This window comes from Schistocerca piceifrons, chromosome 4 (genome assembly GCF_021461385.2).
Source record: "Schistocerca piceifrons isolate TAMUIC-IGC-003096 chromosome 4, iqSchPice1.1, whole genome shotgun sequence".
Classification (NCBI taxonomy): Eukaryota; Metazoa; Arthropoda; class Insecta; order Orthoptera; family Acrididae; genus Schistocerca; species Schistocerca piceifrons.
Window position 1 is genome coordinate 323,961,027 of NC_060141.1, and position 25,376 is coordinate 323,986,402.

Below are 25,376 nucleotides of genomic sequence, written 5' to 3' on the forward strand. Positions count from 1 at the left end.
GATTCATAAAAATTAACGTAACTCTGGCTTCAATTAAAATTAAGAAATTATATAGCACTGCACCATATGTCACTATCTGATAGTGCACATGATTGTTTATACGAGATAAGACTTTAAAGCGATTTTCTATCGACGTGGAGAGCAGCCAGCTGTCTGCAGATAGCACTTGTCAAAAAAATTGCGTGACCTTGGCTCTAAAATGTAAGATACCAACTAATTTAAGTGAGACAGTCGTGCTCCAGTCTACGGCCAAGACCAAGAAATTTTCAGACCACGCTTGTATTGGAATGAATTACCGTCAGCCGCGAAGTATACAGTTGTTTGAGTAGATGTAGGCTATATGCCTGGCGTGTATGATCTGGAAGCATTTGGACAGAGGAGACAGCAGGCTGGGCAGCTGAGTAGTGGTGCACACAGTGCTCTGACCTGCGCGGCGTGCAGGAAGAAGAGCTGCTGCGGCGCCAGCGGCAGGTCGGGCAGCCGAGCGTCCTCCACCGGCGCCGCCTCCTGCTGCGAGCGCCACGCCTCGTACGCCACCTGCACGCCCGCCACGTCAGCCATGTTCTCGGCGCGTGTCACGTTCCAGTCGAACTGCAACACCACAGATTCACAGACTTCACTCTGCCTGTTCACTCAACTCTTACTCGGCTTTAATCAATGTACACTAGAGCTGCGAATGCATGATGAAAATTAAAAATTCTTCAACGTAAGAACCATCTACAAAACAAGCAGTAATTTACACTGTAAGCATTTTCCTGCTAGATTTTTAAGTGTTGCTATGTGTCTGTAGTTGCAGCTCAATATCAGACGACCAGAAAGAGTACATTATTATTCTAAAGGATATTGAAAATATCCTTGTACATGAATAAAGACAGAAACTAGTGCTGAATTTTAATTTATGCACCGAAAATGTCATGTACAAAACTACAGGTACACAACAAATGCTTTAAGCGCCTGCCAATGCTCAGGTACTAGATGGAGGAGGAAATGGACAGAAATTGGGGAGGAGGAAATGACCAGAGAGAGCAGCAAGTAGGAAATGGACAGAAAGTGGCGAGGAGGAAATGTACAGAGAAATGGGAGAGGAGGAAGTAGACAGAGATGGGGTAAGGAAGAAATACAGTGTGGAGAAGGAAATGTACAGAGAGATGGGAGAGGAGGAAATGGACAGAGAGGGGGAAGGTGGCACTGGACAGAAAGTGGGGGGGGAGGAGAAAATTACAGAGAGATGGGTTAGGAGGAAATGGACAGAGAGGAGGGGAAGGAGGCAATGTACAGAGAAATGGGAGAGGAGGAAACAGACAGATAGAATGGGAAGGAGGAAATGAACAGAAAGGGGGAAGGAGGAAATATACAGAGAGATGGTAGAGGAGGAAATGAACAGAGAGTGGGTAAGGAGGAAATGAACAGAATGTGGGAAAGGAAGAAATGAATAGAGAGTGGGTAACGAGGAAATGGACAGAGTGTGGGGAGGAGGAAATGGACAGATAGAGCAGAAAGGAGGAAATGGAAAGAAACTGGGTGGAGGAGGAAATGAACAGAGTGTGGGAAAGAAGGAAATGAACAGAGTGTGGGTAAGGAGGAAATGGACAGAGTGTGGTGAGGAGGAAATGGACAGAGAGATGGGAGATGAAATGGACAGATAGAGCAGAAAGGAGGAAATGGAAAGAAAGTGGGTGAAGGAGGAAATGTACAGAGAGGTGGGAGAGAAGGAATGAGACAGAGAGGGGGGAAGGAGGAAATAAATTGGGGAGGAGGAAATGTTCAGAGAGATGGGAGAGGAAACAATGGACAAAGAGTGTGGGATGGAGGAAATGGAGAGCGAGTGGGGGCAGGTGGAAATGTACAGAGAGGTGGGAGAAGAGGAAATGCACAGAGAGTGGGAAGGAGGGAATTGACAGAAAGTGGGGGAGGCATAGAGATGGGAGAGGTGGAAATGGACAGAGAAGGGGAATGGGGAAATGTACAGAAAGTGGGGGAGAAGGGTATGTACAGAGAGATGGGAGAGGAGGAAATGGACAGTGATGGGGGGGGGGGGGAGGAGGAAATGTACAGAGAGATGGGAGAGGAGGAAATGAGAGAGGGGGAAGGAGGAAATGTACAGAGAGATGGGATTCGATTTATTGGACACAGAGAGCAGGAAGGAGTATTAGACAAAGAGAGGGACAGGCGAGTTGCATCCAGCATATGTAACGTACGTTAATGACAGAGGTAGTAGAGGCTTAAGCCGCGATAGACGCTTTTAAGGACCGCTTCTTATATGTATTTGTTTCTTTTTGTCTCACTCTGTTATTTTTTGACAGACAGAATAAGAATTTTCTTCGGTAGATCGAGTATCTATGACGTACAAAAAGGACGTTGTAGTTCGAAAGAACTTTGCGAATGAACATCTTTGTAAGTAAAGCCACTTGACGTTACGTCACGCACATTTCGCCGGTTTGCACTCAGTTTTCGCTGTGGAGAATATGGTGTGAACTGTTAAATGGGGTGGGCACACCCAGCTTTGGGTGGACTCAGCAACATGCGAAGTAGCTCTGGGAATCTGTTACCATTCTGTTTCAGCTACGTATTTCGCGACGTTGCTGGGTCCTTAGTTTCTTGGTTTGTGTTGTGTGTGTGTGTGTGTGTGTGTGTGTGTGTGTACGTTTCACAAAGTATACAAGGTGGTCCATTGATAGCGACCGGGCCAAATATCTCACGAAATAAGCATCAAACGAAAAAAAAACTACAAAGAACGAAACTCGTCTACCTTGAAGGAGGAAACCAGATGGTGCTATGGTTGGCCCGCTAGACGGCGCTGCCATAGGTAAACGGATATCAACTGCGTTTTTTTAAAATAGAAACCCTCATTTTTATTACATTTTCGTGTAGTACGTAATGAAATATGAATGTTTTAGTTGGACCACTTTTTACTCTTTGTGATAGATGGCGCTGTAATAGTCACAAACGTATAAGTACGTGGTATCACGTTAACATTCCGCCAGTGCGGACGGCATTTGCTTCGTGATACATTACCCGTGTTAAAATGGACCGTTTAACAATTGCGGAAAAGGTCGATATCGTGTTGATGTATGGCTACTGTGATCAAAATGCCCAACGGGCGTGTGCTATGTATGCTGCTCGGTATCCTGGACGACATCATCCAAGTGTCCGGACTGTTCGCCGGATAGTTATGTTATTTAAGGAAACAGGAAGTGTTCAGCCACATGCGAAACGTCAACCACGACCTGCAACAAATTATGATGCCCAAGCAGGTGTTTTAGCTGCTGTCGCGGCTAACCCGCACATCAGTAGCAGACAAATTGCGCGAGAATCGGGAATCTCAAAAACGTCGGTGTTGAGAATGCTACATCGATTGCACCTGTACCATATTTCTATGCACCAGGAATTGCATGGCGTCGTGTACAGTTCTGCCACTGGGCACAAGAGAAATTACTGTACGATGACAGATTTTTTGCACGCGTTCTATTTAGCGACGAAGCGTCATTCACCAACAGCGGTAACGTAAACCGGCATAATATGCACTATTGGGAAACGGAAAATCCACGATGGCTGCGACAAGTGGAGCATCAGCGACCTTGGCGGGTTAATGTATGTTGCGGCATTATGGGAGGAAGGATAATTGGCCTCCATTTTATCGATAGCAATCTAAATGGTGTAATGTATGCTGTTTTCCTAAGTAATGTTCTACCTATGTTACTACAAGATGTTTCACTGCATGACAGAATGGCGATGTAGGAGGAGGAGGATATTGGTGTTTAACGTCCCGTCGACAACGAGGTCATTAGAGACGGAGCACAAGCTCGGATTAGGGAAGAATGGGAAAGGAAGTCGGCCGTGCCCTTTCAAAGGAACCATCCCGGCATTTGCCTGGAGTGATCTAGGGAAATCACGGAAAACCTAAATCAGGATGGCCGGACGCGGGATTGAACCGTCGTCCCCCCGAATGCGAGTCCAGTGTGCTAACCACTGCGCCACCTCGCTCGGTGAAGGGCGATGTACTTCCAACATGACGGATGTCCGGCACATAGCTCGCGAGCGGTTGAGGCGGTACTGAATAACACATCTCATGACAGGTGGATTGGTCGTCGAAGCAAAATACCATGGCCCGCAAGTTCACCTGATCTGACGTGCCCGGATTTCTTTCTGTGGGGAAAGTTGAAGGATGTTTGCTATCGTGATCCACCGACAACGCCTGACAACATGCATCAGCGCATTGTCAATGGATGTGCGAACATTACGGAAGGCGAATTACTCGCTCTTGAGAATGTCGTTATACGTATTGAGAAATGCATTGAGGTTGACGGACATCATTTTTAGCATTTATTGCATTGATGTGGCATTTACAGGTAATCACGCTGTAACAGCATGCGTTCTCAGAAATGATAAGTTCACAAAGGTACATGTATCACATTGGAACAACCGAAATAAAATATTCAAAAGTACCTATGTTCTGTATTTTAATTTAAAAAACCTACCTGTTACCAACTGTTCGTCTGAAATTGTGAGCCATATGTTTGTGACTATTACAGCGCCATCTATCACAAAGCGATAAAAGTGGTCCAACTAAAACATTCATATTTCTTTACGTACTACACGATTATGTAATAAAAAATGGGGTTCCTATTTAAATAAACGCAGTTGATACCCGTTTGACCTATGGCAGTGCCATATAGCACCATCTGGTTTCCCCCTTCAAGCTAGACGAGTTTTGTTCTTTGTAGTTTTTTCGTTTGACGCTTATTTCGTGAGATATTTGGCCCGGTCGCGATCAATGGACCACCCTGTAGAATGATTCTGACTTAGAGACGGCGGTCAGAACAACAAGATCCTTCGTGAAAATCGTGGAGACACACTGTATTTTCTGATAGAATTTATAGCTCACGAGTTTTAGTTTTCTCTGACTTATTCATCTGTGGAAAAAATGTATCTGAGCGTCAGCTCTATCTGTTATGCACGTGGCTGTCAGAGTATTGTCGTACCTTCAATTTCGAACCTTCAGTTGCTATCAATGAATAATAGCCTGCTTATAAATCTTACATTGTGTGTTTATGTTGCCTAATCCTGTCACGTGGGTTTCCCGCCGATTAGCATAATTCTACCTTTTACGTGCCAATCTCATTAATGCTAAAAGAAAAAATTCTTTTACGTAACCACATGACAGAAATACACCCTTGTGCAGCTGAAGCCTTAAAACAACAGCAGTGTAGCCCATTATTATTATCATCTTAAATAATGCCTTTATGATACTTTACTCATTAGATGGGGTTTAACGTAACCAGAAATGGATAGGAATTTAAAGTTTTTCCATCGTTGAATGTTCAATTAATACCAATGTCTTCAGAAAATTAATAGCTACCTTCTTAAGCATAACAAGTGTTATCTGGTGGAAACCAATGTAAACGCACGCGCTTACTGGTGTGATCCGCTGTAGTGTCTCATGGCTGTAGACCCACAACGGTGCATTTGTAACCAATGGTTACCAGAAAAAGTTTGTTCGATTCAATGCGCGCTCCTCTGCTCTGACCATACCATCAGGTCGTTTTTCTGTACCCTGTACACACAAAATTTCATGCCTCTCGTATTTAATTTTAGCTACAGCCACAACACATTACACCTTTCTCAACTCCGAATCTGCATGCAAACTCCGCAGTCTGCCATATCTTGCATGGTAGAGAGTACCTTATGCTATTACTAGTCATTTCATTTGCTGTTCCCCTAGCATATACTATGATGGGAAAACGACTGTGTATATGCTTCCGTGCTGCTGCACTGTGCTCTCTTGTAGGGTACACTGCAGCAATGAGATTCGCTGGCCCCCAGCGATCAGCAACACTTAACACATGTAAACGTTATATCAGTTGTACTAACGTGGATACGACTAACAGATCAACCTAGTGACAGTTTGAACTTCATACTGCTTACTACAGATTCAGTTAAATACAATACTTGACTCTAGTTTAGAAGGGGTCTGACGTATGAGAGGTGTCACTCTAAATTAAAATCCTAATCAGGGTGATAAAAACATCCATGAACTTCTTCTTAGACCAGTCGCAAAGTAATGAACGAGTAAACATGGAAGACAGTTGGCAGGGCGTGTCCACTGGCGTCCCGGAAATGCACCCGCCGATTGACTCTCCATTCGATTCTGTCTGTCGGGCCTTGCTGCCCACACAAATACACGGCAGGCAGAATGGCAGCAAGAAACGCTCTATTCCCGCCAAAGAGACGGTCGATGCAAAGTAGGGCGGCCCACGTGTCGCCCGTAGTGGGCCAAACCGCGATTACGTCGCCTCGCTGATTAACGCCTGCTATGCAGGCAACCCCAAGAGACACTGCTGTATTGTGTGGAGCCTGTATGTCCCGGGAGATGAGCCCATCCGCGCTCAAATTTCCTTCTACACTCCTGGAAATGGAAAAAAGAACACATTGACACCGGTGTGTCAGACCCACCATACTTGCTTCGCACACTTCGAGAGGGCTGTACAAGCAATGATCACACGCACGGCACAGCGGACACACCAGGAACCGCGGTGTTGGCCGTCGAATGGCGCTAGCTGTGCAGCATTTGTGCACCGCCGCCGTCAGTGTCAGCCAGTTTGCCGTGGCATACGGAGCTCCATCGCAGTCTTTAACACTGGTAGCATGCCGCGACAGCGTGGACGTGAACCGTATGTGCAGTTGACGGACTTTGAGCGAGGGCGTATAGTGGGCATGCGGGAGGCCGGGTGGACGTACCGCCGAATTGCTCAACACGTGGGGCGTGAGGTCTCCACAGTACATCGATGTTGTCGCCAGTGGTCGGCGGAAGGTGCACGTGCCCGTCGACCTGGGACCGGACCGCAGCGACGCACGGATGCACGCCAAGACCGTAGGATCCTACGCAGTTCCGTAGGGGACCGCACCGCCACTTCCCAGCAAATTAGGGACACTGTTGCTCCTGGGGTATCGGCGAGGACCATTCGCAACCGTCTCCATGAAGCTGGGCTACGGTCCCGAACACCGTTAGGCCGTCTTCCGCTCACGCCCCAACATCGTGCAGCCCGCCTCCAGTGGTGTCGCGACAGGCGTGAATGGAGGGACGGATGGAGACGTGTCGTCTTCAGCGATGAGAGTCGCTTCTGCCTTGGTGCCAATGATGGTCGTATGCGTGTTTGGCGCCGTGCAGGTGAGCGCCACAATCAGGACTGCATACGACCGAGGCACACAGGGCCAACACCCGGCATCATGGTGTGGGGAGCGATCTCCTACACTGGCCGTACACCACTGGTGATCGTCGAGGGGACACTGAATAGTGCACGGTACATCCAAACCGTCATCGAACCCATCGTTCTACCATTCCTAGACCGGCAAGGGAACTTGCTGTTCCAACAGGACAATGCACGTCCGCATGTATCCCGTGCCACCCAACGTGCTCTAGAAGGTGTAAGTCAACTACCCTGGCCAGCAAGATCTCCGGATCTGTCCCCCATTGAGCATGTTTGGGACTGGATTAAGCGTCGTCTCACGCGGTCTGCACGTCCAGCACGAACACTGGTCCAACTGAGGCGCCAGGTGGAAATGGCATGGCAAGCCGTTCCACAGGACTACATCCAGCATCTCTACGATCGTCTCCATGGGAGAATAGCAGCCTGCATTGCTGCGAAAGGTGGATATACACTGTACTAGTGCCAACATTGTGCATGCTCTGTTGCCTGTGTCTATGTGCCTGTGGTTCTGTCGGTGTAATCATGTGATGTATCTGACCCCAGGAATGTGTCAATAAAGTTTCCCCTTCTTGGGACAATGAATTCACGGTGTTCTTATTTCAATTTCCAGGAGTGTATCTTGTCTTTGCAGACTTAAGCGAGATGTATTTTGGTGGCTAAAGTCTTTCTTAAATAACGAGTGTCTAAACAATAATGTTTCGCGAAAATGTCTCCTTCCCTCGAGGTGCTCCCATTTGAGTTCACTCAACATTTCCGTAACACTCGCGCATTGTGCGAAGCATATGGTAACAAATCTAGTAGCACACCTCTGCATTGCTTCGACATCTTCGTTTCATCCGACGTGGTCAGGATCCGAAAAACGCGAGCGGCACTCAAGGACAGGTTGCACAAATATTCTGTATGTGGTCTCTTTTATAGATAAGGTACCCATTTCCCAGAATTCTCGAAAGAAACTGTTGCTTTCCCTACAACCGACGTTATGCACTTATCTCATTTCATGTCTCTTTCAGAGAGTACGCCTAGACTGTAACCGAAGTTTCTGGTCAGGCAGCACATCACTATTACTGTATTCGATAACTATAGGATTGTTTTTCCTAGTTATCTGCATTAATATACATATTTCCACGTTTATAGCAACCTCCATTCGTCATACAAAATAGAAATTCCATCCAAGTCGTCCTGTATGCTCCTACAGTCACTCAACGACAGTTTTCCTGTATGCTACAGCGTCATCAGCAAAACGGCGCTGACTGCTGCTCACATTTTTCTTCATATCGTTTGTGTATACAGGGAACAAGAGTGGTCGTACCACACTTTCCTGTGGCACATATGACGATATCCTTCTCTGAAACGATCGCACAATGTTCACGAAACGTAGTGAGTTCTATTACTTAACATTTCCTTCTCAAACTATAAAAAATGCACTAAGGAATTTAATATTTCGGGAGAAATTACCAAAGCAAGCGTAGTGCATTGTAATACATAAATATATTTTTGTTTATGTACAAAACCCAGCTGGAACTTCTGAGTCTCGTCAGGATATATTCACCGTATCTAATCGGATTATTTAGTTACTGGTACTTAAATTAATTTACCTTAACTAAAACAAAATCAAACGAGATTGCAAACATGACAACATAATAACGTCATATTACACAATGAACAACACAGCGGTACGATAGTTTATCATTTACTGCCCTCCGTGGGGAGAGATAATGAACTACCACAGCTTAAGTGTTTCCTGTGCTAAGTAGACGGGACGCCTGTACATGAGTTCAACTTCGTGCTCTTTTATGACTCCAGACAGTTGACGGAACCTTTTAGTCATGTCAAATTCGAATTCTCACTGAGTCTCGTTTATTTATCGTAAAGTGTGTCACTTGTTATTTGTTTATGAGGTCGAAACTCCTTGGTAAGTAGCAGCTCACTTTAGATTCTTGCAGCAGTAGTTGTCATTGAGAGAGAATAGTTCGATCGACTTCCATACAATGAGTGGACATAAATATGAAAACACAGAAACACAACACATTAGCATACCCAATATGGTGTAGGAAACCTTCGTCATTCGAAACTGCTTCCACTCGTCTCGGAACGTATAAAAACAAGTCCTGTATTTTCAAGGGAATCTTGTACCACTCTTCCTGCAAAATAGTGGGAAGTTCAAGTAATGATGACGGAGGCGGATCTCTGCAAAGTAGGCGACAAAGACTCAATAGTGTTGATATCTGGTGACTGTGGTGGTCAGACTAGTTTCGGCACCACGTTTTCCTATGACAGGCTTTTGAATTTCTGAGGCTTTATTTTGGAATTCCAGCTCTCCCCGTAATTCCCGGCTTATTGAGCTCCCTTCGTGTTATTTTGATGCTAACAGCACCAGCGAGTGTGACAATCAGTTCCGCAGTCACGTATGCAGTTGTCTTATTTTTAGTCACAATCATCTTCAGTGACCATCTGCCACGATCACTTCCGTATGCATTGTGACTTAGCGAATGGTTTTCCCACTTTCCCTGTATGAGATATAAAACTTCGATACGGGGCTTCTTGAATCACTAAACACTTCCGGTACCTTGCTTACAGAAGCACACATCATACAAGCGCAAACAATTTGTTCATGTTCAAATTAATTTATATCTGACATAATGCACTACAGAGGAAGAGCGGAGATACGTCTGCATCAAGTTAGAATAGCTTTTGGGAACCTGTGACCTATCAATGACACTAATAAAGCATTGTCAGAGTGCAGTCTTTTATTTTCAATGTATACAAGACGTCGTTTTTCCGCACCAGTCTCAGGTGCTGAACATTCAGCTGTGTGTTGGATTCTAGTTGATATCCACTGAGTCAGCTCAGCCATTGTACTACAGAAGTAGTCTGTGACCCTGGCACCACGGTGGACTGCCAGCGAGCAGGTGCAGCCGTTCCCAGAGGTAAGTGGTTCCCGTGCTGGCTGATAGAGCGTAGTCGTGTGGTCAAAGGTTCCAGAAGATGCCTGAGAGTTGAACAGGAACATGGACCATAGCAGGCTCTGCTGCTGCACTTTGTATTAAAGCCTGGTACCGGCAGTGCTCTGGTACCGGCAAGCAGTGTGAACTTCATCTTGAGTACATCTTCGGCTGGTTCACACTCTATGCTGGAGCATCTAGGACATAGATTTCTACAGTATCGTAACCATGGAATTGAGTGCTATTGCTGTGAATGCCATCAATACTAATGATCGATTCTTGATGAGAGCTGGACAGCTGGAGTATTTAACAGGAGCTAGTGTGAAGCTAAGACACAAGGTTCGGTTTATAATGATCTCATATCTCCTCCATATTCTGCAACATTTACCTAACAGGCTGCTAACTGCTGTGTCAGTACCTCTCTATGTGCTCTTATGAAAGAGATAGTTTCTTGCATCATGTCTCAGGAGCCATTGAATATACTTGCCTCGCTGCCTTTGCTTTTCTATCACAGTCTTCTTTCCGCTGAATGTATATCTTCATTCTACAGATGGTGTCATAAGGTGTCAAAGACCTGACTCACTTGAGACATATTGGCTCGCTTCCTATTTCCACCTCTGTCTCTGGCGTAACTCGAGTTTGCCTGTAGCACTTCGAATTTTTTTTTCTAATATATACTCTTTACTATTCTGTGCCATAACCAACAATCTGCCCACGTTCTAATTCAGGTCAGAATTACCGCACTCACAATTTCACGGAACACTGTTCTAGCCATGATTGACATTTGCGGTGCATTGAGGATACTGCACAGGTGCCGTTCATAGTCAAATACAACAGTGCAACCTGTAGGCTTGGCTGGCGTCTACATCCATGTTCAAGCATGCATTTCTCACAGTGTTTCCACATTTTTAACCAACCCTGTTGGTCAGTAAGCCCATTATCCTTTCAGAGCTGAGTGAGTGAGAGAGAGAGAGAGAGTGAGAGAGAGAGAGAGAGAGAGAGAGAGAGAGAGAGAGAGAGAGAGAGGGAGAGTGAGGGAGAGAGAGGGAGAGAGAGAGAGAGACAGAGGTAGATAGGGATATAGACAGACAGACAGAGACAGAGAGGCAGATAGTCAGAGAAAGAGAGAGACAGAGAGAAAGTGTGTGTGTGTGTGTGTGTGTGTGTGTGTGTGTGTGTGTGTGTGTGTGTGTGTGAGAGAGAGAGAGAGAGAGAGAGAGGGAGAGAGAGGGAGAGAGGGGGGGGGAATAAGGAGAGAGATAGAGGTAGAGGTACACAGAGACAGAGAGAGACGAAGAGACAGACTTGCCTGGACTGCCACGCTGGCGCCCAGGAAGGGCACGGAGCGCATGAAGGTGGCGTGGTACTGCCTGGCGAGGCAGTCGAGGCGCGCCTCGAAGCGCAGGCGCGCCGCGGGCGTGAGCCAGGCGTGCGGCTGTCCGCCGGGCCCGCGCTCCACGCCGGCAGAGTCGAGCGCGTGCAGCAGCTCGTGCGCCAGCGCCGTGCCCAGCGCGCCCAGCGGCACGTAGCGGGGAACGTCGGAGCGCAGGTACGGCTGCGCCAGCAGCGCCAGCGGAACCACTGCACACAGTAGCTGGTCAACAATATCCCGACATCACTCTCAATTACCGACTTAAACAATAAATGTCACGAGAGGCAGACCCGCCAGTATGAAACGTAGTATTGTGTTGTCAGTACACGTGCAATAACGGAAGAATAGGGTCTGTCACGAGGGCTCACTGACTTCGGACTTTGTCTAATCATTGGGTGTCACCTGAGTAGCAAATCCATCGGAAACATTTCTACCCTTCTAAAGCTGTCTAAGTTCACTGTTGGTGACAGCACAGACAATTTTTCCAGACAGGTTAAAATACGCAATTGTTAAACTACTTCGCAAGAAAGGTGATGAGACAGACTTAAATAATTATCATCCAGTTTCCTTGCTGACATCGTTTTCGAAAATATTCGAAAAAGTAATGCGAACTTAAATGGAAACAATTTCTTTGGCATATCACAGTTTGGATTCCAGAAAGGTTGTTCGACTGAGAAAGTTATTTTACATTCACTTATCAAATAGTACAATCCATAAATAATAATATATTGCCAATTGATATTTTTTGTGATCTTTCCAATGCGTTTGATCCTGTAGATCATGTTACTTTCTTAGAAAAACTCAAGTTTTATGGAATTGATGGCTTCATGCACAGCTGTTTTGAACCACACTTATCAAATACAATGCAAAAGGCTTTCGTGAGTAACTCAGACACTGTCGTAAAAGTAAAAAACATTACGGTGAATGGGGGCAAAAAGAAATCACAGAAGTAGTCCCACAGAGTTCAAGTTTTGGTCCACTTCTGTTCCTTATTTATGTGTCTATATAACCATTCAACAAACAAAATGGTTCAATTGGCTCTGAGCACTATGGGACTTAACTGCTGTGGTATCAGACCCCTAGAACTTAGAACTACTTCAACCTAACTCACCTAAGGACATCACAAACACCCATGCCCGAGGCAGGATTCGAACCTGGAATTTTGAAAAAAAAGAAAACACGGCATTCAGTTCTATGCATTAAACAGAATCATATCAACAAGTGATGTAGTGCATGAGCATGAGTCAGTAAATAGGATAGAATGCTCAAATTTCTTGATTTAAATACTGATGAAAACTTGAAGTGAAAGAAATACATTACTGAGCTTGTCGAATACGTATCAACCTCCTGACCGATTTCGCAATTGCCACTCACTGTTGTTTTAAGGAATAATTTTCTGGAGTAACTCATCACTTAGAAAGTGTATTGGTTGGACAAAAGCAAGCAGTAAGAATAATATGGGCTCTTCACCCACGAGCAACATAAAGCTGCCTCGTTGCCTCTTCAAGGAGCTAGGCATTTTAACTGCGCCATCACAGTGCATCTATTCTCTAACAAAGTACGTAATAAAGTACATCACAATTCAAGAAGAATACTGATGCCAATACCTATAACACTCGAGGAAAAGATGACTTTCATTACCCATTGTTAAAGGTCTCAATGGCTTAGAAAAAGAGTATAATATCCAGCAACAAAAACTATTGATCATTTGCCCAATAACATGTCTGACAGGTAGCGAAGCAATTTTTAAATCTAAGTTAAAATCATTTCTCCTGGCTCACTTCTATTTCATTGACGAAGTTCTACTGGTAACCCGTAAAAAGTAAAATGTGTTGCATGAATAGGATTAAAAAAATAACGTGTTCATTAATGTTGTCACAAGTCATAAACTGACTCGTTCCACATCATTTAGATAAAAGGATTGTTCAGATTCTGTGGATCATGTGCCTAACTAATTGGAAATGCATAAGAACAGCACTGTTAAATCAACACAAGGCACACATCACGTACTGAGCGACCGGGACCTCAAGCGTTGCGGAGGATGATTTTAAGAGAATCTCATGAAATCAGCGGATGGAATCACTCATGAGTTCCAGTGTGCTACCGGCAGTCCAGCTAGCACAATGACTGCACGTAGTTAGGGAAAAAAGGAAAAGGACGAGTACAGTGGTTCTAATGAACCACACAGTTCTGTAGTGAGTGCTGAGCGATACTTGTACTGTTGAAATCCGATGGGAAGGTTTGGGTTTGACGAAACCTGGAGAACGTTGCCTTGCATCACATGTGGTGCCAACAGTGAAGTACGTACGAGGGGTGTTAGGGCATGTGTATGTTTTTCGTGGTTAGTGTTTTGTCTCGTTATTGCACTTAAGAAAACGGCGGATGTGTAAGAACATGAACATATTTTACAGTATCGTGTGTGGCGAACAGTGGAGGAACAGTTCGGAGACAATGATGGTTTGTATCACCACGATAATGCATCCTGTCATAAAAGGGCACCTGTGAGATAATGGTTTGCCGACAATAAGATTCGTCAAAAGGACGCAACAGAATATACTTTGAGTGAGTTAGAACGTCCAGACTCCGCCGTGCAAGATCGCTGCCTTTATGATTTCCGCGCTTGTGGAAGAATAGGTTGCTATTCCTCATTAAAAGTGTCCCCACATGAATTCAAGCCGTCATAAAGATAAGGATGGACACACGACTTATTAATGTCTACTAATAAGTGTCCGAATACTTTCGATAATGCCGCGTATATTATGTGAAGACGTCTGTGTCGCTCCCGGAAGTCAGTGATGTAGCGAAGAGCAGACGCTTCAGTTCATGTGTTCTCGTACAACCTATACTTGTGTGTACTCGACAAATTACCATATGGTATGTACATATAGTAATAAAATCACATCTCCCTTTCTATATTCCATTCACTGATAGTATACTGGAGGAAGGATTTTTGTAATCCTCTATATTAGAAGATTTTGTTTAATTTTACCAGCGTGGTCCCAGTATGAATTGTATGGTGGAGGAGATACTGCAGTTGTCTATTCGTAATGACACCTGAGGGTCTGGAAATCTGAGTATGGCTACGTTCACTCTTTGGCGTATAATTGGGCCCTCAGCATCAGATTCTCAAATTCACAAGCCCCATAAATATCCTTAGCATATTACTGACATTTCGTCCTCCAAGCCTAACGGCTTATTTAACTGCAACAGTGATCTCCACTCTTTTACAGCTCTTTTGTCTGATATTAAAAGTTTCAATAAAAAACAACATCATTACTCAATATTTATTATTATTAGCCTCTGCCACAAATAAAAATATGTATCTCCCACACTTGTATTTGGCCACCATCAGTGTTGACAGCATACTGTTTCCGATAGACGAAAATGCAGTGCCGTTTGCAGTGAGACACGGCGTGGCTGCCATCATTCTGCCGGTAACAGCTCACCTCTTGCTGAGGCGGCATCTTTTGTAACCGCGGCTCTTGAATTACCGATAGCGTCCACGAACTCAAAGGTCAGTATTACATAAGAAACCTTTTGAGTCAAACAAACTTTTATGCCATTTTAAACTACTCTGAAGGCAAACTTTAAGCAACATTTAGTGCATCGAAACAAATTTAGAGGGTTTGACTGGAAATCGTGTTGGCAAAGAGATAGAAGCGTTAAAAGCACACCGAAACTAAAGTCACTGTATAAATGTCAAAACAAAGATTGAATCGCATGTCGATGGTAGTTATGTATATCGAATGATTGCATTTGATTGTTGTAATAAGAATCTGGAATAAGATTTCATCTAGCCAAAGTATCTTAAACTTCTGTTTAAATTCTTGCATACCAAGACAAACGTGTCTGAGTAGTTCATTAACCGTCACAACATAGCGCATTTTGTAGAAGGAAGTCTACTGGTACTTCCAGACGGATTGAAACTGTTGCCAGAATGGACTTGTAGCTCGTACCTCTGCCTTTCGCGGAAATTGGCTGTACGGTGATTCAGCTCGGCTCATAGGCCTAATCTGTAATTTAGTCTCATATGATGCTTTCCTCCTGCATATCCTTTGCCCCAACAGCGCTAGTGCAGCAGAAGACTCTATCCTTGAAATGCAGCTGAGAGGGACTGACTGGTTAGCTTTCTAGAGAATCTCGTTAGAAGACTATCGCAGACGGCTGCTTCTGCTTCTAGTCATCACATGTACTTACCAATGCTGTTGAGTGTCTTCTCGTAGAAAGCGTTCACCACGAAAGGATACGCCCAGCTGGAAAGGAATAAAGATAGCTATTGCAGTTAAATAATGTTTTTAAAAAGTGAAGATACCAAGATTTATAGCGAAACTAGTATTAATTGTACAGTCTAGTGAAATATAAATGCACAAATCTGACTTTTGAAAAAGATAAGTATTCTAATCAGAACTAGTAAAAAAGCTTTTATTTCTTAGCGAACTGGTTTTCGTCTGTAGCATGATTTTGTGCAGGTATTAGGACAAATCTGCTTGATCCTTGATCGATATACAGTCATGCAAGCATATTAAAGTACTTATGCTTGAGTATGTGTACCGACAATGTGCAGGATCGTACAAGCAATCGTCAGTAGTGACACACTGCTCGTAGCGGTCTTCTGTCGAGCGAAATGAACAAAATTAACAGCAAACTGCGGAAAATTGCGGAAGGAAGCCTTGTTTCAGCAGCATTAAATAGAAATAAATTAGAAAATAGATTAAGGAAAGGCAAACCACGTTTCTAGCATTTGTAGACATAGAGAAGGCTTTTGACAATGTTGACTCGAATACCCTCTTTCAAATTCTGAAGGTGGCAGCACTGTCATCGATAGTATTTCCATTGCCGTCGCGCAGAGAAGGCACTGATTATGTGTTGCCACTAGCAAACTTTACATACGATCCGAATCTCTATGGATCTACTGCCAGGTTTTGAGACAATGAGCAGCCGATTGTTTGGAAATGAACTTACATATGAGAGCCAGCGCGGACGCGCTCATCGTCTTGAAAAATAAAAATTTAGTGTTATTGAACCAGCTAAGGATAAAAACAGATCTCCAAAGCATCTAGATGTGTGATACCTGTACAGCCGTCGGCACACGGGCCGTGCCGTCGCGCCAACGTTGAGCGTGCCGAGTTCAACGAGCTTCTGAACGCTAAGAAACGATGCGACTTGTGTGTACGGTACGTGTGCCTCAACGTGGTTACGCCATCACAGCCCAAGCCAACGGCAGTTGTCGGCTGTATCTGGCTCGCAAATCACACTGTTTAATAAATGGACGGGCGTCAAATTTCTCCATTAGCTTCTTTAATATGCACATTTCTTCCCTTGACCATGTGCTAGTCACGTAGCTCTGTCTGTAGTATACATAAAAGAGAATTGGAATATCCGTGAACGCGGTACAAGGCAAAAGGGAAAGTACCATATCCAGTCAATAAGTATGGCAGCGTATAAATGTTCCATTGCAAATGATGCTATACGAAGATAAAAATGATTTCATTACTCTCACTTTTTACTAAAGCCGTAACGTCATTCTTACATGATCACTGTTCCTATTCAGCAGCAGAATCGGAATACAGAATGTGAAACAAGAAAGTGTAAAATATAACACTGTAAGTAATGAAAGATGGCTTTTAGTCAAGCCAATAGAACAAACTCACTGCTCGAAAAGAGTGCACTTCCATTTACGGAACATGGAATATTACAGAATATTCTCCTATTAAACTAATAAGGAAGTATGAAAGTATGCTAGAAAACTCAAAGGATAGTAAAAAGGAAAAAAGAAAAAAAAATTCGGAACCAGTGGGACTTGAGCCAGCAACACACCACTATCGGATTACTAATCTATGTTTCTACTCATATTAAATGACATTTAATTGTAACGAATTGTACCAAAAACTATGCATTTTTGATGGGTCCCCAATATTACGTTTCCTTGAAACGACATACTTTCATAACATGCAAGTTACAATAATTCTTTAACCGCTAATATAACATTTCCCGTCATTTCCTTTGAGATCCAAAATGTTGTGTAGTGCCCCTGCACTGAAGAGAAATGGCGTGATCTGATGTGGTGGCGTTCATCCATCTCATTGTGTTGCGTACGACGTCTTAAACAATGGTAAGGATAGTTAGGTTACAGAGAGGTGCGGCAATTGTCATGGTAGGAAAGCTGGACGAGAGTGGTCGTTCTATATAGCGGCGGCAGAGGTCTTTCATGGTACCAAGAGGCTGGAGGTGTGGCTGGTCGGGCGTGCTTCATTGGGACCGTCGGATCCCAAAGACCGCTATCGGCATTGAACTTAAAATTGCAGTGCCGTTGCCAGCTGTGATACGTTGTTATTGCTAAGTGCTACCACTCATTGGTCCATGATTAAATGCATGTTCAGAATATCTGACATGCTAGATATTGCCCTGCATATTTGGAAAGGTTCGCCAGCGTGCTTTTTCGACGCTATGATGACAGAAACTCGGTACGCTCAATGTTCCAATGCATGGTGCACGTGCCGACAGCTTAACTGCCTTTTATGTCTTTTATGCAGAAAAGAACGATGCGTTAGCATTTTATCGACTAATAGTGTAAAACACACGAAGCTCTAGGGAATATTCCTGGTACCAGACTTTGGTATGTGGCTGCTAAGTCCCACATATTCTTAGTTTCTGACTGCTCGTGTTTAGACTAAAATGCAACATTGTGTTACCATTGCACACTAAAGCAAGAAGGAATTATTATCTTTCATCGCTAAACCGAGAATCAACTCACAAAACGCTATACGTAGATGTTTTAACACCACTGTGATAGTGTTGTAGCAGTAACATCATGTATGGCTTGAAACAAAAAAAAGTCACCGTAAATCAAGCCAGAGCAATAACTAATTATCGGCTCGCACGAAGAGTAGACTTGCGTGTACTATGTGCACTACTCTGTTGAATGCTCTGTACGTCTTGCAAACAGTCGCAAGGGTACGACACCTGGCCATCCCCTTAGTGTCAGGAGCAGTTGTTAGATCGGTTACTGCTGCTACAATGTCAGGTTATCAAGATTTAAGTGAGTTTGAACGTGGTGTTATAGTCGGTGCACGAGGGATGGGACACAGCATCTCCGAGTTAGCGATGAATTAGAGATTTTCCCGTACGATCATTTCACAAGTGTGCCGAGAAAATCAGGAATCCGGTGAAGCTGGTTGAGGCTGTGCAATGGTGTGGGTGTTTGCAGTTGGAATGATACGCGACCCCTGATGCGTCTAGATACGAATCTGACAGGTGACACGTACGTAAGCGTCCTGTCTTCTCACCTGCATCCATTCACCTCCATTGTGCATTCCGACGGACTTGAGTAATTCCAGGAGGACAATGCGACACCCCACAGAGTAGCTCCTGGAACATATCTGGGATGCCTTGCAACGTGCTGTTTAGAAGAAATCTCCATCCCCTCGTACTCTTACAGATTTATGGACAGCTCTACAGGATTGATGGTGTCAGTTTAGTCCAGCACTACTTCACATATTAGGTGAGTCCATGCCACTTCTTGTTGCGGCATTTCTGCGTGCTTGTGGGGGGCCCTACACGATACTAGGTAAGTGTACCAGTTTTTTGGCTCTTCAGTGTATAAAAAACCAATGTCCTGAAACTATTGACAAATATTTTCAGCTGTATGTTGTGGAGTGCTGTACTCTCTCATAAAATCAGGGTTCAAAGATTTAGCTGATCTACGCGTGTTGAAAAGAATGCAATACGTCTTAGTTGCTTCGTTATAGCGATCTAGAGTCGATGCACGATTGCTAATGAATGACTGAGCAAGTGAGCGAGATAGCAGACTAGAGAGACTCATATCGGCTGCCATAGGAGCCCATAATTTTCAGCTGGTGCTAATGTATACTTTTAGTTGCGATTCGGATTCACTCAAAGTTCCTATCTCCACACACGCAGAACTTATAGTCTTGTGAAATAGGACGAATCTTTTTGAAATATCTCAATAAAGTAATTATAAACACCAACCATAAATTCCAATAGCCCACACGCAGCCGTATATTGAGTAAGGTAATGGACGCCACGGTGAGACGAGGCAAGCAGGTTGGTAGGAACCTGGCGGGAACTCACCGGTCGTCGTCGGCGGGCTGGCGCAGGCGCCGCGCGTGTTCGGCCCGCAGCTGGCGGTAGCGGCGCAGCACGTTGCCGAACAGGTCGTCCTGGCGCACGTCCACCTGCGCACACAGCGTCCGCCCCCCCGTCACCTCACCCGTCACTTCAACACAGGTGCTCAGATAAAAGGAATACGTGAAGTGTCATAGAGATATGATTACATATAATGGAATACAAGTCTGGCTCGGTAGTTTTAGACACACCAGGTGAAACTTCACCACATGATAATTATGCTTCTAGCAGAAAGAACTGAATTCGTTTGGTAAACAGATAACAAAGTAAATGAACCGCAATAATTAAATTATGTTTCAAAGTGATCTCGCTGAATGTCGTTAACGATTCATGTATGACACACATGGTTTACAAATACAAATCATGTGTATATATCTACCTGGAGTCCATATCAGGGATCTAAAAGCAATCGTAAAAATAGAAATACAAGGATCAATAAATAGATAGCCAAATAAATTAAAAGGATTTCTGAATGACAACTCCTACTAAATAGATGAATTATTAGAAACGAAGTAGTAACTGTTAAAAATAAAGAATGTGTAAAGAAAACTTATGTAAAAGTGACACGTTCCACAACATTAAGAAGTGTCGTATTCGTGATCTATGGAACAAGTATTACGGAAAATGTTGGTAATAGCTACACTGTGCCATTGAACAGATACAAACGAACTGTACTTTCACTTAATACAAGAGATGGTTTACTAATCTAGCTACATTAAATGCGATGTGGTCATTCTATCTCATGCTAGCTTTTCCTAAGCATACATACTATTAACTAGCTGTAATCAACGGTCTGACTATCCTACTTCTCATCTGAAATTTAAAACCTACGGGCTATAAGTCTGACTTCCCCGAAGCTGAATACAAGGTGTTAGAGGTATAGGTACAGATATTGTGATAATTGCTGCCTTTATATGTACCAGCTTCAGTGCACAAATTCTTTTTCCTCTGCATCTAACAATCACCCTGCAAACACATCACATAATTTTCTACCTTATGTTTTCGGTACGGTCGTTTTGCACCGAGAAGTAGACTACGCCTGCCAGTATAGACTATTATTTTGACTCTACGAATCCACACTTAAATACCTGACATGCTGCCCAGGGGAAGATAAACTTAAACACCTCGCTTGTACCACGCATACTAACCAACCTAAGAATACAATACTCGTTACAGCTGACATTATTAGTCTGCAAATGAAGTAAATACCGATGTAATGTTGTTCAATAAACTGTCCTCAGTTATCACTAGAAACATCTGCTCTTGTACCCATAACATCAATACGCAGGGGCAGTATTTCACATGATCAAGTCTTTATAAGTTTTCCTCAATTCCGAGTTTGTCTCTTTGCACTTTCTGCTTATTTCACAGACCCACAGTATTTGACGAGTTTACGATCGTCAATGATAATAGGCCCAGGACGGAATATAATCATGACCGATGAAACGATATGATGCAGACGATTACCAAGTTGATAGTACTGCTTCGATCAAGGTACTTTGCTGCTTCAGTCACCCGGGTGACTTGTCAGTCAGTCATTTATGAGTGTTACACAAAGTTAATTATACAACGAGATGCCAGTGTTTATTACCTTCGATTATGGATAATATGAATAGCCGAAATTTTGAACGGTACATGTCACATCTGGGAACTTTGATTAGGTAAGAATGTTGCTTGCTTTCAGTACTTACATTTCAGTGAGACTTCATCCACAGCTGAGAATCACTGGGCAGTGTGTGGCAGAGGGTACTTTTACTGTACCACACATCAAGGTTTCCCACATTCTATTCACGAGCAGACGATGGGAACAATAACTAAATATGTTCAAATGTGTGTGAAATCTTATGGGACTTACTTGCTAAGGTCATCAGTCCCTAAGCTTACACGCTACTTAACCTAAATTATCCTACGGACAAACACACACTCCCATGCCCGAGGGAGGACTCGGTCCTCCGCCGGGACCAGGAACAACAACTGCTTCACAGTCTAATATATTCGGGGTAGGTACGTAGGGACCAGAAACAACTTGTTTTCGGTGTGAAAGACGGCTCTTGAAGTTTACCAAGCATGTTATAGAGAGGTTTACGGCGTCTTTCTTCGAGTGTCTGCCAGTTAATGCTTTTTAGCATTTGTGTTACACTCTCTTGGCAGTCAAAGACGCCTCTGACAGTTCGCATCGACCTTCTATAAACACCGTCCGTCCAAAAACTTGCTGGACTGTTTTTACTCCTGGCGTTTAAGGGACGTCAGCCCAGTAACTGCCACGCGGGGTAGCCGTGCGGTCTTGGGCGCCTTGCCACGGTTCGTGCGGCGCCCCCCGTCGGAGGTTCGAGTCCTCCCTCGGGCATGGGTGTGTGTGTTGTCCTTAACGTAAGTTAGTTTAAGTTAGATTAAGTAGCGTGTAATCCTAGGACCGATGACCTCAGCAGTTTGGTCCCATTGGAATTTACCACAAATTTTCAAATTTTCCCAGTAACTTACAGTAGCAGCTTGAACTAACAACGGTAAACAATAGATGTCCTAAAGACCTGTCAGTTGTAAGCAGTTTGTGTTAAGTAGTGGACTTGCGGCCATGACGTGTCAACGTTGTTGTGTCACATCACAATGGAGTAACATCTTTAAATCAAGTGTTAAACATATTCTCCCTAAAGTTTTGAAGAAAAAGAGGCACTAATGTACATAATCCCACTTTTGCTGCTCATCTGTTAATTTTCGGTCACAAACCGAAAAGCGTGTAAGAAATTTCCATTTTACATTCATCTACATACATACTCCGCAATCCACCATACGGTGCGTGGCGGAGGGTACATCGTACCACAACTAGCATCTTCTCTCCCTGTTCCACTCCCAAACAGAACGAGGGAAAAATGACTGACTATATGCCTCTGCACGAACCCTAATCTCTCTTATCTTATCTTTGTGGTCTTCCCGCGAAATGTAAGTTGGCGGCAGTAAAATTGTACTGCAGTCAGCCTCGAATACTGGTTCTCTAAATTTCCTCAGTAGCGATTCACGAAGAGAACGCCTCCTTTCCGCTAGAGACTCCCACCCGAGTTCCTGAAGCATTTCCGTAACACTCGCGTGATGATCAAACCTACCAGTAACAAATCTAGCAGCTCGCCTCTGAATTGCTTCTATGTCCTCCCTCAATCCGACCTGATAGGGATCCCAAACGCTCGAACGGTACTCAAGAATAGGTCGTATTAGTGTTTTATAAGTGGACTCCTTTACGGATGAACAACATCTTCCCAAAATTCTACCAATGAACCGAAGACGACTATCCGCCTTCCCCACAACTGCCATTACATGCTTGTCCCACTTCACATCCCTCTGCAATATTACGCCCACGTATTTAATCGACGTGACTGTGTCAAGCGCTACACTACTAATGGACTATTCAAACATTACGGGATTCTTTTTCCTATTCATCTGCATTAATTTACATTTATCTATATTTAGAGTTAGCTACCATTCTTTACACCAATCACAAATCCTGTCCAAGTCATCTTGTATCCTCCTGCAGTCACTCAACGACGACACTTTCCCGTACACCACAGCATCATCAGCAAACAGTCGCACATTGCTATCCACCCTATCCAAAAGATCATTTATGTAGATTGAAAACAACAGCGGACATACCACACTTCCCTGGGGCACTCCAGATGATACCCTCACCTCCTATGAACACGCACCATCGAGGACAACATACTTGGTTCTATTACTTAAGAAGTGTTCGAGCCACTCATTTATTTGGGAACCAATCCCATATGCTCGTACCTTATTTAGGAGTCTGCAGTGGGGCACCGAGTCAAACGCTTTCCGGAAGTCAAGGAATATGGCATCCGTCTGATACCCATCATCCATGGTTCGCAAGATATCATGTGCAAAAAGGGTGAGTTGCGTTTCGCAGGAGCGATGCTTTCTAAAGCCGTGCTGATGCATGGACAGCAACTTCTCTGTCTCAAGGAAATTCATTATATTCGAACTGAGAATACGTTCGAGAATCCTGCAACAAACCGATGTTAAGGATATTGGTGTGTAATTTTGAGGATCCGTCCGTCTACCCTTCTTATATACAGGTGTCAGCTGCGCTTTTTTCAAGTCGCTTTGTACTTTACGATGGGCAAGAGGTTCGCGATAAATGCAAGCTAAGTAAGGAGCCAATGCAGTAGAGTACACTCTGTAAAACCGAATTGGAATCCCATCAGGACCTGGCGATTTATTTATTTTCAACCCATTCAGCTGCTCCACAACCCCAGGGATGTCTATCACTATGTCCTCCATACAGGAATCTGTACGAGACTCAAACGGTGGTATGTTTGTACGATCCGCCTGCGTGAAAGATTTCTCAAATGCTAAATTTAAAATTTCAGCTTTCGTTTTGCTGTCTTCCGTTGCCAGGCCAGACTGATTAGTGAGTGAAAAGAAATGTCATAGGCTCGACGTACTCTAAGAACTGGAGATTTTCAAGCACATTTCTAAGAAAGATGGCCCCATTCTCACTGATGATGATTATGATGTCCCATACTTCGTCGGGGACGATGCGGGAGACCCGCACCGCTCTACTAGGCAAGGTCCTGGCAGAGGTGGTTTGCCATTGCCTTCCTCCGACCGTAATGACGATGAATGATGATGACGACACAACAACACCCAGTCATATCGGGGCACGAAAAATCCCTCACCCCGCCGGGAATCGTACCCGGAACTCCGTGCGCGGGAAGCGAGAACGCTACTGCAAGACCACGAGCTGCGGACTCATTATCAATGAACAGTTACAATTACGCAACAAAAATTTTTTCAATGGTTTTAATCCACTACTCGCAGAATTTGGATTCCTCCATTTTTGCTATATTTCTCTGCCTCTAGTGCCGAAACACCACTTTCTTAGAATTTTAGATGTGTACTACTATAGTTACCTTGGTGTAGATAATTTTTGGGCTGTACAGATGTTTGAACAAATTTTCTGCATGATTGTGTCCTTAACTTGACAGAAATTTCTGTCAAGCCAAGTAATAAAATATGGGTGATAATAGTGTTTTGTATGGAATGAAAGTATCGCTCATAATATTTCAGTTATCTTCCTACCAAAACAGAACCAATGTTACTAGCATCCGCTCTTACTGAATTGCCATCATATTTACACCAGTATGGTATGCTTATTCTGCAAATAACCCAGTCCAGAAATTCTTAACCTGCGGACTAAGGTTTCGGATGGAAGGAGCGGAAACTTAAACTACAACAAACGAGTGTGAAAAACCTTTGATTCGAGTTAGTGCCGTAGGGAACTTGGTGTTCCAGCCCATAAAGCTTCACACAACAGATATGTGACACTAATTTTAAAACTTTTGATCAGAAACTGAAGTCATTTACTCTAGTAATACTAGTTATAAGGGTGAACCAGAACTCAGTGATAAAATTTCGTATGTTTTCCAGGGATATTTTTTGAGTACCTTGATATAACGGTCCCGTGGCCTGCCGTGACGCGTTACAATTTGAGATCTAACCTCATTTGTTATTGTATCCTTATAGCACTGAGAATATCTCCACAGGAGTACAAATGTCGACTGAATGCACTGTGTGTCTCATTTAGAGCCACATTTGTTCCATGGACACATGTAAGTTCAATGCTCCTCGCTTGCGTCGTGTTCGTTTTTGCGGTAGTGTTAGGTGTATCTTAACGAGGTTACACAACAATATGAGTAAACTTAC

General features: G+C 43.9%; 1 protein-coding gene across 1 annotated transcript in view; it reads right to left on the reverse strand.

Moving 5' to 3' along the window:
• Positions 1-25,376, reverse strand: part of LOC124795819 (neprilysin-1-like) — a 307,752-nt gene that overhangs the window by 15,355 nt on the left and 267,021 nt on the right. The window contains exons 11-14 of the mRNA XM_047259900.1: positions 19,614-19,717; positions 15,720-15,775; positions 11,460-11,731; positions 427-591 (exon numbers count right to left, since the gene is read on the reverse strand). Of these exons, the coding sequence (XP_047115856.1) occupies positions 427-591; positions 11,460-11,731; positions 15,720-15,775; positions 19,614-19,717 (597 nt within the window). The remainder of the gene's footprint in view (positions 1-426; positions 592-11,459; positions 11,732-15,719; positions 15,776-19,613; positions 19,718-25,376) is intronic.